The following is a 13,223-nucleotide window of genomic DNA, read 5'->3' as shown; positions in this document are numbered from 1 at the left end:
CTACAAGACACTCCACAGTTCAGTTAAGAGAGAGGTCAGCAATAAGAGACCCCTAGTTCCACCTCGTACAAGCTGGTAGCCCCTGTATTTGGGGTTGTCTTTGATGTCTGAAGCAGGGAAAAGGACACCCTTCTCTTTAGTGATGACGTTAAATAATGGAAAAGCGCCAAATATCATGTGGTTATCAAAAGCATAAATCACACTGAAATACCTAGGAAGAGGGAAGATTTGTAGAAAGTTTTAGGTCAGATTTGCAGAAAAACCTCGCTCAACTTTCAGGAAATTTGGGTCAAGCTGAGTGTCTACAATACAGCTTCAAAACAGGTAAGTATCTCTTGCTTTCTAATGTTGTTAAAGGTTTGCACAGCTCTTATCTGACAAGCCACAGTGCTGTGATTTTCAGTGCCCCTGTGGTCTCTTCAATTCATCAGGTGAAAAAGCTTGCCAGGGAAGACGTTAAGGGAACAGCTGCCCTGAACAAGACAGAACGGCTCTCAAGCGCTCAGCAGCATTTCAAACTAGAGCATTCTAGCTGGTCTTCACAGTGATCTTCAAATGCTTATACAAAAAGGAAATCTCCAGAAAATTGAATAGTCTAAGAAATAAAGAAAGACTTTATGCTAAGCACCTTCTAGACAGCTGATACAAAAAAGATTATGATGTACTAGTTGAAATAAATGCAATTTTTATCACACTTCTATTTTCCAATGTGTTTAGATTTATCTATATTTATGATTCATGTTTTTACTGTGCCTACTGAAAAAAAATCATAAACATCTGGGGCAGCTTTCAGCTTAAGAAAAGAAAGAAAAAGATTTTGACAACTGCACATGCTAAGAAATTATGGTTTTCTTTTGGTTTGATTTTAAATTTCATGGTTGTCCCCTGGGTATTATTGTGGACATGGTAATTTAACATTGGCTTTTTTAATAATTATTTTAATGCACAGAATATTTTATTTTTAATAATTCTTTTATTGCACAGAATAAAGCTGCTTGGCCATAATAACAAATTATTCCTTTCAGACAGCACACAGCTAGTTAATTCTGTAGAATAATGACCGCAAGGCCACACAGTCTACATTCCCCATCAGGAATCTGGTCTGATATCAGTAGTTTTCCAATGCTCCTTTTATGATGAAAGATAGTTGAACTTGGAGGAATGACAGAGTTCTCATAATGGTAAATGTAGGCACAAATAAAAGCATACCTTAACAGAGTAGTTTCCATGGAACACAGCTTGAGTTTTATATTAAACTCTAGTGATGATGTTCACTCACCGATGCTGCACTGCTGCAGGCAGTGAAATCATGCTTGAAAGGGTTTTTGCAGAGGGCAGCTTTAGAAGCCCCATGGCACTGACTTAATTCTACAGATATTGAGAGAAAGGTCTCTGTCTCACCTTTTCTGCTAAATAATGAGTATGATTTTTCTGAGAATCAATACACTGGAAGCTTTCTAGATAGTAATTCTCCAGTTCTTCCGTTGCTCATAATGTCCATATATATATCCAGCCTCCAAAAATCCATTTTAAAGAAACACTGTTCCTTAAATGCACAGCATTACAAAGGCTCTATATGTGCAGCCCCTGTAAGCTTCAGAAATACAACTAAATTGCACATGGCTAAACATGAAACATCACAGCTTTGCCATATAAAGTTCCCAGGGCCAAAATTAACCTCCATGTAATTCTGTATTATTATTGCTTGAACTAGTCCTTTTTTTTTTTTTTTTGCTAAGCTCTTAAAACCAGTGTTTGTAGAAACCTACAAAAACTTAGTAATAAATAATAAACACACAAGCCTCAGCATTAGCTCTTTCAGAAGATACTTTAACATCTTCCCACAGGAAAACACAATGGTTTTGGTTTTTTTAAGTTAGAAGTCCATTTCTCCTGACAAAGACCATTCATAGCATAAAACATACTCATTCAGTGAAGCCAAGACCATGTGCTATTTCAGTAACCCTTAACTCATTCATCTTCATCTTGAGCCTTCTCCTCATCACCTTATCCCACTCAGATCTTACCCACTTTTAGTTTTGTTTCTTCCTTGCTGTCATTCTTTTGTTTCAGGTGTCTTGCTTAATAAAGATAACTCCTAATAATTATCTATATAGATATTGCTTTGAAAGAGGGAAAGGTGGGGCCCTTGACCAGGAATGATGGGTTTTCATATAATAGCTTTTTTCCCAAATCTGGTGCTATTTGCAGTGTATGAAAACATTCATCTCCATTAAAAAAAAGTGAGAAAAAATAGCAAGACAGGATTTTGATCAATACTGATTCTGATTAAGCTTGATCACAGCACTTGACATTTTAAGCAAGTCTGGAAGTACACTCACAGAAAACTCAGGATCTAAGAGTCTCTAGCAGTGTAACAGGACACTGCTGACTTGGTAGGGAAAATTCTGTCAACTTTTTTGTTTGCCTTATATGGCTATAAAAAGGTAATAAGATGCATTAATATAATTCTGTAATTAATTTCATTGCCAAACGTTCAGTAGTGCTGTTATATTGCTGATTTATTTTAGGCTTTTGCTTGTCTTCATTTTTAACTTGGCAGAAGGAATGATGGTCTTATCAAGGTGTTTATAGAGGGAAAAAACCTAAAAAAATTTAAAAAGTGTTTGAGATCATTGTATATAAATATGGTCATCAGATGCCATCAAAGTAACACCCAGGGAGCTGGTGCAGGGATGGGCAACATGTCACTTTTAGAAAGAGCAGTGTTCATTTATACTCTCATATGGTCATATCAGGGAAAGTTGTAAAGAGCAGATTTTTTCAAGCTGCAGAAAATGAGGCTCATAAAAACATGCATTCACTAATCACTATATGTCTAAATGAGCAGGAGTGTTGCTAACGGTTCCTTCTCCTCTGGAGGCCCATACTACAGCATTAAAATATGAATGGGACAGATGTAGATGCCTAATCTGGATGGGTCTGGGATCCAGATCCGATCTTCTGTTCATTGCACCTATTTCTTTTTGTTGCTACATGGTTTATAAAAGAAAGCTCGGTTAATTTAAAAAAATATATTAAAAAAAAAAAAAAAGGATGCAAAGAAACAAGAGTTTCCAAACTAGCTTTCCTAGTTTCCTAGATTTTCTGAGACAGCCAGGCTCCTTCTCTTCTTTACCTCTGAGGACTCATTCCCTTCCTTCGCATATAAGACAAAAATCTTTCTGAGATATGGAATCAGGAAGACTCTGCTCAGTGTAATTCTCATACTGCACTCAGCACTGCTGTGTTTGAGGGCTTCCCAGGAATATTTTAAGCAATGTGACCAACCTCTATCATTTGGGTTTGTTTCTTTTTTCCTCTCATCTTCTTCTCCAGGGGAAGAAGTGTGTTCAGTGGAGTGTTTTGTTTGGAATTTATTTTATTTGTTTTGTGCTGTACATAGGTACATTGCAGTGTGTTTTTCTTAGAGAAACAAGGTCAAAGAAATGCATCTTGTACTATAACAAAGGTGGTAAATTTTGTGAGAGCCCTTCATCTGTGTGGGAATTCATTAACTAACATTAATTAGTCGGCTGGTCCCCAAGAAAGTTCTGCTACATGCATAGATGAGCTGCACCCTTCCTACAGGGAGTCTGAGTCTACCGGGGAGGAAGTACGTTCCTGGTCTCCCGCCCAGAGGTCCCTGTAGTCACTGTGGGTTCGGGCCATTCAGCATCCTCAAAGTAAAAACTGCCACACACACCTCTGTTGCTGATGCAATTAGAAGACAAATCTTGAATAGCTATCACTGGATCAGAACTGATAAATTGCTTGGTTAAAAAAGAGAAGGAAACAAGCATCTAATGTGATGTTCAAATTAAAACAAAATTATTAGGTGTACCAAGCAAAGGGTTGGATATATCTGGGAGAAGGGGAGGTTTATTTTATGAACTCTGATTATCTCATGGGAAACAAACTTCCATTTGTATTTAGAACAGAACAATTTCTAGCTTTAAGGAACTCTTTTAATCAGCAAGCTCATCTGATTAAATGCTGTAGGATTTACTTACATATCAAAGGAGTTCCCTAGCCATTTAAGGGATGCAACTGAATACAATTAAAAAATCAGTTTTGTGATACAGTTTGTTTGCTGTACTTTCTGGGACAAGTTTAGTTAATAACATGTGAACTTGTGGTGTTTTAGCAGATAGTAAAGTATTGAACTGTATTACAAGAAAAGCTTTGCCATTGCGATCGCCTACTAGAGATGCAACTACTCAGCTATCTTGGGTCTGATGGTGGGTAAAAAGAGAACAGAGAAACTATTAAGCCAAGGTTCACATCCAAGAATTTATGAACAACCTTTCTGGGCCTAATTCGTTGCTGAATTAAACCTCATGTAATGTCATTGAAGTCAATGGCGTTATGCAGGGCATAAGTCAGTGGAGCAAATTAGCCCTCTGTCTTGAAGCCAAGAAACCAAAGGAAAGAGTGATCCAATAAAACAGAGATGAAATGCTGATATTAGCTGAATGCCACTGTTCTTGGTACAGTGCGTTCTTTGTGTCCAGTGGTGAATATTTCATCCTTCCCAGGTGTAAAATCTTCCCAGCAGCACTATAAGGCAGATTTATAATAAATGGTAAAATTAATGATTTAGTCCTGTTGTAATGCAGCTCCTGGGCTCCCAACAGGAATCTATGTTGGCTGCAGTGTGATCTCAAAATCAAGTCTTGATCTCTTCTGAAAAGTCTTGGGACTGGCCTTTTTTTTTCCTTTAGCTGTATCTCACCCATACAGATGTTAGAAGTTAGCATTTGTAGGTATGGAGAGCTTTCTACACAGAAAACTGAGAGAAATACCAGGAATATCTATGGAAGAGCTGGAGTATATTAGTCACGGTCACTGCCTCAGGTATGAAGGTGCTAGGAAACAGAATGGATTTATTTGCATTTCATGTATACGGGTAATATTAAGGGCTCTAAGAACCCACAATATTGCAGTGATTGTAGGTGTGCCTTGGATTAATGAAAAAGAAAATCCATTTGCACTAACCAGCATTCATAACAATACATGGTCTTCTCTCAGATTTCACGCCTTTTTACTGTCTGACCCACTGATTACTTTGTCTGAAATTAAGATCATCATCTCCCTCAGCCAGAGATTATGGGTTTTGCACCACGCACATAGAGAGCTCAGTCATGGCTGGAGCCTTTAGGCGTTTTTATTATCTGTATAAAGAACTAATTCCCAAAGTCTACAGCTGGGTTTTCAGCTCATGAAAAGACCTCTGTGAGGTGACCTCTACAGAATAACACATTTCGACAGCATGGCTCACTTTTCGCTACAAAGAGATCAAACAACCTGAATTCTTTTGACGTCCTACCACGCAAGCTTCAGTGATGAGCTAAAGGATAAAAAATGGTTTGTTGGCAATCAGTAGAGAAAACTCTCCAGACCTACATGTAAGGGAAGCCACGTAAAGCATGCAACACATGGCACATGCTGCTGCTCCAGTATTTGTTCTGTCACTTCTGGTGTAACTTCTCAGCGATGACAGAACTTGGTGGAAGGACTAGCAGAGGACTCACATGATACTTGGCCCGTGGCATGTCTGATATTGGCCATTTATTCCCCTTTTTTACTTTTTCAGGTGATAGTGTAAGATAAGCAATCTGCCATGGTACTTGAGAACCACTCCAGATTTTCATTTTCTTTAAATCCTGTGGCTTGTTTACAATTCACTTCTGAGCATGCTCTGAGGAGAGGAACGAAGGGAAGGAGATACAAATTTGCCAGCTGCAGCATGAGACGCTGCTGGAAACACGTCCGGAGCTATCCAAAGTGCTGGATATGTCTTGAGGCTTGGGGATTATTGCAGACAGGGGAACAAGTCCCACTAATCCACAGCCCTAATTTCAAGTGATAAAATATCACTATACAGCTGGTTTACAAATGCATTGAATTCATCCTTGGTTTAGCTGGCAAGGGTCTGCTGAAAACCAGAGTTCTGCTAGAGGGTCAGGTTTTGTTGGGTAACAGATCTGATTTTGACAGAAATACTTACATTTTCAGTGGCTAAACATTCATCCATCCAACTACCCATTTGGTTTTCTGGTTTTCAATAGTTAAAAATAAGCCAATTCTGTAACAGAAAAAAAATATCAATTTTTTGAAGTCTTATTGAAGGGTGTGTTTTTCAAGAAAAATGCAAGATTTTCCTGACTATTTCCAAAATAATCACATAAAATAAGAAAGTGTGCTTACTATTAAAATTACCGAACTGTTGTAAAGAATTATCATTACCTCATCAAACAGGGTCTGGTGAATTTTGTTGTTTCTGTTGTTGCTTTTCTAAAACGAGCTCTTGTTTTTCTATTGTATTTGCTTTACATCTAACACTATTACATTTTGTTTCAGCTGGCGGGCTTCATCTATGCCTGTTATGTTGTGAAATGTATTACTGAAGAAGAGGACAGCTGTAAGTACTAAAGCTTTATTACATACAAAATGAATTCTTTTTTTTTTAAATCACCCCTCCACTATGCTGGCTCTTGCTGAATTCAACCTAAATGCCTTATTATACTTTAGCCAGAACATGCTGTCTGTCCATCCTTCTTGATCTAAAATTTGCAAATGCCTGAAAGACAAAGGAGTCGTGAAATGCAGCTTAAAAAATACATACTCATTTCTTCTGAAAAGATCATTGCAGATTTTTTTCTTCACAGCTTAAGACAAAAATTTTAAAAAAGCAAAAATCCTAATTGGCAAACATGAGCTTTTTGTGGTTTGGTTTTGGTTTTTTTCTTATTCCAGATTGTTATTAACTATCTTCACAATAATTGGTTACCACTGAGGGTATAGCTCTTCTGCATTGACTTCTGTGTTGGCTTGTAAAAGCACTTCTGGCAAAGAAATAGCTTTAGATCATTGCAGGACCTTCATTTATGAGAGGTGAAACTGTGGATCTCCTCTTTGTTCCTGCTGCTCCCAGGGTACAATTACAAGGAGCGAAATGATTTCATATAGATGTATGTTTGTGTTTCTTCTGCTTATTTATATCAATAGAAGCCTGTTGAGCAGAATTTGCTCTTATTACATGCTATTATATTTCATTTTTTCTCTACTCTAACCTTGATTCTTAAAAAAAGGCCACTGCAGCATTTCAGTACATCTTGGGATTCATACTAAAGCACTTTTGAGACAAGTATCAGAACTGCATGTAACTTTGATAAAATATACATGAATCCTAGAGAGAGCTCTACAACAGGAAGCTAAAGGGTTTTTATTTGATTGAGAGCACTGCTAGGGCTGGTGGGGGTTCCTTTGTGCGTTCTCCTGCGTAGAAAATAGCTGCAACCCTATAATCTATTGGCAATACAGTGCCACTGTGAGCCGTCAAGGGGAGATTTAGTGCTGAAATCAAACCACACTTCGAAGGTCTTTCCAACTATGCTCATTTCAGTTGTCTTTGTGTTTCTGTGGAGGCGAGGAAGGCATGAGAGTAAACAGAGTTTGGGACGGGTGTGTGGAGCAGGGGTATGTCACAAATAGGTTTTGTCTTTTTAGGGAAGGACCCCGTCATATGTACTTTCTCCTACTTTCCCACTAAGTGCATTTGCTATCCACAGAGCTGGAGGAGAGTGATTCCTTGCCCCACAAAACAAAATCCCATTTAATACTATTCTGCCCTCTCTTCTAAGGGCTTAAATCTTATTTTCACTCTTCTGTAATGTTTTAGGGTACGATATAAGTGAAATGTGAGGAAGGGACTTGTGACTTGGCTCACCAAACGAGCACAGAAGTCGGCGCACGTTTGAGAGATTTCTCCTGTGGTCTGTAAAGTGGCATTCCTGGCAGCAAAGCGCCACGGCCAATATGGTATTGTTTTCTGCTCACTGCGGTGGGAGCTCCCTGTTGTTCAGAAGCCACAGATTGTCATGCTTCTTTGAACCTTTTCTTGCCGTCGTCTTGCCTATTTTAAGGCTTTTATTACTTTGTTAGTACACTTCAGACAGGCCTCCTCTTCTAGCCAAAAAGTCATCTTACCCATCTGTGAGCATCTCTCTGAAGTGCCAGGGCAAATCCCCACTGAGCGCAATGAAACCAGCACAAGCTCAGGCACCTCAGCTTCACCTCTGGTGAGGTCTGGAAGCATGGCCAGAAAAAAAGAGCAAAAGGGAACTTTGGTGAGTGAGTCATCCCAACACTGCAATAACATTCAGATCGGATTTAGCCCCTCAAGGTATCATAAAATTAAAGCAGCTTTAATTTCTACTGAGAAACTGCATGTAGCAGAGAGTAAGAATTATTCTAGTTCTTTGCTCAGACATCCACTGGTATGTGTGCCGAGCACTCGCTGCGACAGCCAGGGGCCACAGTCTGTACAGATACCCCCTGGTCAGGTTTAATTTTAGATTCTTTTATTTCCATTTAGATATGTTTTCTTGCCTTTTCCCTCCCTTTTGGAAAGACATCCATCTATCGTGCTCCTCTGAGAAGTAATATCTCCCTTATGGATGCCATGTTATTTCGTATTTATATTGCAGAGGAAGATGCCTAAGCGTAACTTCCTCAGTACTTTCACAGATGGGGTCATCTCATGCAGATCGAGTGAGTGCAAAGGAGAAAAGCTTTCGGGAAAAGTGGAATATGTCCCAGAGCCATTGCTAGAGCTTCCTGCATATGCAAGTCTTTGGTCTGAGGTCACACAGATCCCCTAGCTGCGTTTCTCTTCCCATAGTCTCTTCTTCCACTTTTTCAGTTCCTCACCCCTGCATGCTGCTATGGAGCAAGCTCGATGGCACAGACGGATGAAAACACACCTGCTGCCCACGGTGTACTCACTCCCCCAGACTTGTTGGACATCTAGCATAGCAGAAAAAAGCTTTAGTCTGCTGCCCACCAACCCCTGCCTAGCATCCATACCTTGTAAGAGGTGAGGCTGGGCTCGTGCTTGCATGCAGTTTGGCAGCTGGTGTTCCCTCTGTGTGCTACAGAAGTGTCAGCTGTGAAAGATCCTCTGGTAAAACCAGTCACCACAAAGCAACTCTCCCACACCACTGCCCTGCTTTCCCAGCTTCTGAAGTGGTCTGTGAAGAACAGAGGGACAGTACTGTCTTCTTATCCGCCTCCATATTCACAGACATCCCAGGAGAAATCTAGATCTCTGGTTTTCAGGACCACCCATACCTGTAAAAATGGGATGCCTCACTGCCAATCACAAGGGATCATAAGGATAACCATACTGGGTCACACCAAAGGGGCATTTAACTCCAAGTCTGATGAAACACAGACAATAGAAAAAGCCTTTCTGATGAGACAGTGCCAACAGAAAAAACCTTTTGCATCTCACAACGGACACAGTGAACACCCATACACTCAATTCCATTTCATCTGCTTTGTTAACTGGCCATGGGAGCAACAGCAGTCCAGAAGGGGAGCGAAAGAGGCAGAAACACTGAGCCTGGCAGGAGCAGGCAGCAAGGCATGAGAATAGAGAAAAATTCATGCAACATCCAAGAGCCAGACAGGGGTATATTCCAGATTTTAACCAGAGGAAAATATCAACACTGCTCTGGAGCAGAAAAGGTCCCTCATCTTCTGTTGGCACAGAGCCTCAAATGTAGAAATACAATCAAGTTGCTCTTAAGCTGCTTCAGCTGAATTAGCTTTGCTCTCAGAGTAATTGGAACAAGCTGAAAGAATTACTATTTCTCCATTCTTTATGCAGATTTTATTAAGAGAACAAATGAGTGAGGGTAGAATTAAGCAAACATTTCACTAAGATTAACCTGCTCTAACCTCACTAAAGGATTAGGAACAGAACAATACAGTGATCAAATCAGGGTCATAACTAGGGCTGAATCAGCAAGTCTCGAGGTTTTAATTACTCACACACCAAATAAATCCAGCAGCAGGCCCCCTAAATCAAAGCACAAGTCCGCGCTACCTTTCATGAGAACAATCTGCTTTGGGTTAATTCTGTATCAAGGATTAAAAAGGAAGCTGTTTTCCCTCCTGGTACAGTCCCAAGCAGTGCTCTAATGCTGGGTACACCGGAGCCAAATTGCAGCACCCATCTCCAAGGGTCAGACAAGAGTGGCTTTTGCCCAGCTACTTCTCTTGTCGGTGGTTTGTCACTCCCAAAGGTCCCTTCTGCATCTTGTTCCCTGTGGCTGCGTAGGGAGGAGGAACTCTGAGGCTTGGAATGCCTCGGGTCTCCATCTGGGAAAAAGGAGGCAGGACGGGTGCCCAGCAGGGCTGCTGCCGACTCAACGCTCTCCTCTTCGCTATTGCCACTGGTATGCCTAAGCCATTGTCATTCTTACCTCATTAGCATTATTAGCTGCAGCAATTAAAAATAAAGCATGAAAATGTCAGCAACGATCATTACTTGGAGGCATTCAATGGCTGTAAACTTATTGGAGCTCCTCATTTGTTTTCCAAAATCGTATTAGGCCTGCATTTTTCAAAGGCTGCACATTATTTTTAATAACATTGAAATGTTTGTTTAATGTGCCTTTCCTCACCAGCAATTTGGCTCCCTGCTATAAGCTGTTACTGCCTTACTAAAAGAAAATGCAATGTGCTTTTGAAAATGTTATTAAATATACAGATATTTTGTGGAAAACCCTGGAACGTAAGCAATAAAGCAGCATCCTCATGGGGCTTCTTGTCTGTAAGCAATTAAAAAAGAAACCTGGGTTACTGAAGTGGGAATTCTGCACTTGCCTTGCAGGTTCTGTTGAGGGAAAGCGGACTGGCTTGTTATTAGAGGGACAGCTATGGCTGGGAAGGAACCCCAGCCTAGAGAAAATCAGCAATTCAGTCTGTGTCCCACTGTGAAATCCCAATCCAGAAGGCTCCCTTGCAGACCCAGACAGGGAGAAGAAACAGCATTTACCTACCATAACACAATGGCAAGGCAATCAGAGAATAAATATGGCCTGGCAATCAGAGGATAAATACATCTTGTCTGACTGTTCCCTGAGTACCATGAGGTACAACCTTTGCACTATCTCACGTTAGCAGGGATCCAACTTGCACATACACTGTCTTATTTTCTCTTGGCATTGTTTCCAGGTAAACTGCAAAGCAAAAGAAATTGCAACTGGGTTAAATAGATTTTTGCTGCATATTCCCTTGAGGCCAGCTTTTGAGGATGTCTGGCACAGAATTAAAGCTCTAGATAACCCTTTAAAATTATTTCACACCCCCCATAAAAGCTTGAATTCAAGATTCTATTTGAATTACTGAAAACGTCCAGGAAGACAATACCCCAGGTAGGAGATATCTACTGGTGAGCAATACAGCATAGCAATTATGTGCCAATAAACTCAGTGCCAAACAACAATCCACTCTGGGATCCTAGGCCTGACCTGGGAATTACGAAGGTGATGACAAAGATTTTCTTTTAAAAGACAATATTAAATTCATTGGTTGTGAGAGATATGAAATTTTGACAAACATACGGGATAGGTAGAAAGGCCTTTTATTTTTAGCTCTCTTACAGGCTGCCTTCCACCTCTGGGCAGGTTATTTAACCTCTCCATACTTCTGTTTCCCGTATTTAAAATGGGAAATAATGACAGGGACAAACTCACAGGCATGTTGCTTCATAACTTTGAGCTTCTGGGATGAAAGACACTATTGAAGTGCAGAATATGCTCAGGTATCACTTTATTTCTGTGCCAAATGCTTTTCACAATCTGCTTAGCAAGACATTACAGAGAAATAATACCTTGGCTTCCACCCCTGCTTAAAAATCTCTAAAACAAAGGCAAAGAGAAACCAGTAGCAAACGTTCAGCTATTAATTCTGCTTCTTTATTTCCCTTCCCATTTTCTGGTGAATATGGCTGTAAATTCTGAGACTACCAGGACAGGAGAAAGATAGGAAGGAAACAGAAACTAGGGCTGAGGGAGATGGCTGAAGATGATGGCAACCATCTTTCTTCATCAAGCCTGGGCTTGAATGCATGTCTGGAGGTTGCTGTCCTGGGCAGCCTGGCAGGCCTCTTTCCCTCCAGCTTCAAGGTGACACACAGCTGCAGTGTAAGCTGCAGCCCTGCCAATGCAGCATTGTCTGTTACACTTGTGTAGCACAACACAAGACAGGAGGTACCAGGTCTATCCAGCCCCATATCTGATATCCAACAATGAAGGACATCCGATGCTTACTTCCATATCTGTTTGCCTTATAGGCATGTAAGAACACAGCAAGTTTGTGGTTCTTCAAAAATCCTGTCCGTAATTTGCAGTTCAGGGACTTCCTTAGCCAGAAGTGGTCTCGTCATATTCCATTGCCCACAATGATCTTTTCTTCCTGAAAGTGTACTCCTGTATTTGAACTAAGAACATTTTTATCAAACACAGCCTCCCAAGAGAAGAGTTCCAGCACCTCAGCTATACATTTTGTTAACTTTGCACCTAGCATTTGTGTAATGTGTCTTTCTCTGGAAAACAGTGGTCATTCCATCTTCACCTTTTCCATGCTGCAACAGGTTTTATAGACCGTCATCAACTGCCTCCCTCAGCCTATGTGGGAATATTATAGCACTTGTCATCATTTTTTGGTAGGTGGAAGGGGGTTTCTGCATCTTCAAAGCCTCTACATCATTGAAACCATAGAAGCGGATTCTGTCATAAAGGAATAGTGGTACCATGAGGAGAAGCACATTTGCATTTTTGAGTCCCTCACTGATGCCACAAAAAGTCAAGGATGGTATTCATATCACATGCCTACAGCCGCATGTAATCAGGCCTGCAGTTTAAAGTAACAATCGAGATTTCCACCACAGTCAATGGAGGCAGGGATCATAGAATCATTGCCCTATCTGTAGTAGACACCCCTCTCACAACAGGGTGAATCACTGATCTGACTTCTTTGGTTAATGCTAAGGACAGCCTAGGCAGTCTGCAGAGGGAACATAGGATCAAATAAGTGTAGGAACAAATACAAGCCAATATTTAAAACACAGTTTTTCTCCAACTGTTGAACAGGTTATTCATGGATGAGAATTCAATGAACAGGCTACAAAAGCTGAAGCTGCAGCTTGTTTTTGCTCAGCTGCACTCTCCAATTTACAGCCTGTGGCTAAATTAGAAGCTTTTTCCATTTACTTGTTTCATTTAGTGTGGTGACTGCTACATGAACTAAGTAAACCAAAGGGAGGGAAATGGGTTGCCTTCGGCTGTCAGGATGCTGATGGAAGCGTGGAGGGAGAGAAGCCTTTGAAATCCCATGGCACTGCCTCATGCTTGTCATCCTAAAGAGAG

The 13,223-nt window shown here is 40.5% G+C and overlaps 1 protein-coding gene across 1 annotated transcript in view; it reads left to right on the top strand.

Moving 5' to 3' along the window:
- NKAIN2 (sodium/potassium transporting ATPase interacting 2) overlaps positions 1-13,223 on the top strand; it is a 549,497-nt gene that overhangs the window by 518,603 nt on the left and 17,671 nt on the right. The window contains exon 5 of the mRNA XM_087776902.1: positions 6,364-6,424. Within this exon, the coding sequence (XP_087633028.1) occupies positions 6,364-6,424 (61 nt within the window). The remainder of the gene's footprint in view (positions 1-6,363; positions 6,425-13,223) is intronic.

This window comes from Nipponia nippon, unplaced genomic scaffold, assembly GCF_047370975.1.
Source record: "Nipponia nippon isolate SJK-2023a ecotype South Korea unplaced genomic scaffold, ASM4737097v1 scaffold_4, whole genome shotgun sequence".
Taxonomy (NCBI): domain Eukaryota; kingdom Metazoa; phylum Chordata; class Aves; order Pelecaniformes; family Threskiornithidae; genus Nipponia; species Nipponia nippon.
This window is presented reverse-complemented; position numbering and strand designations above follow the sequence as displayed.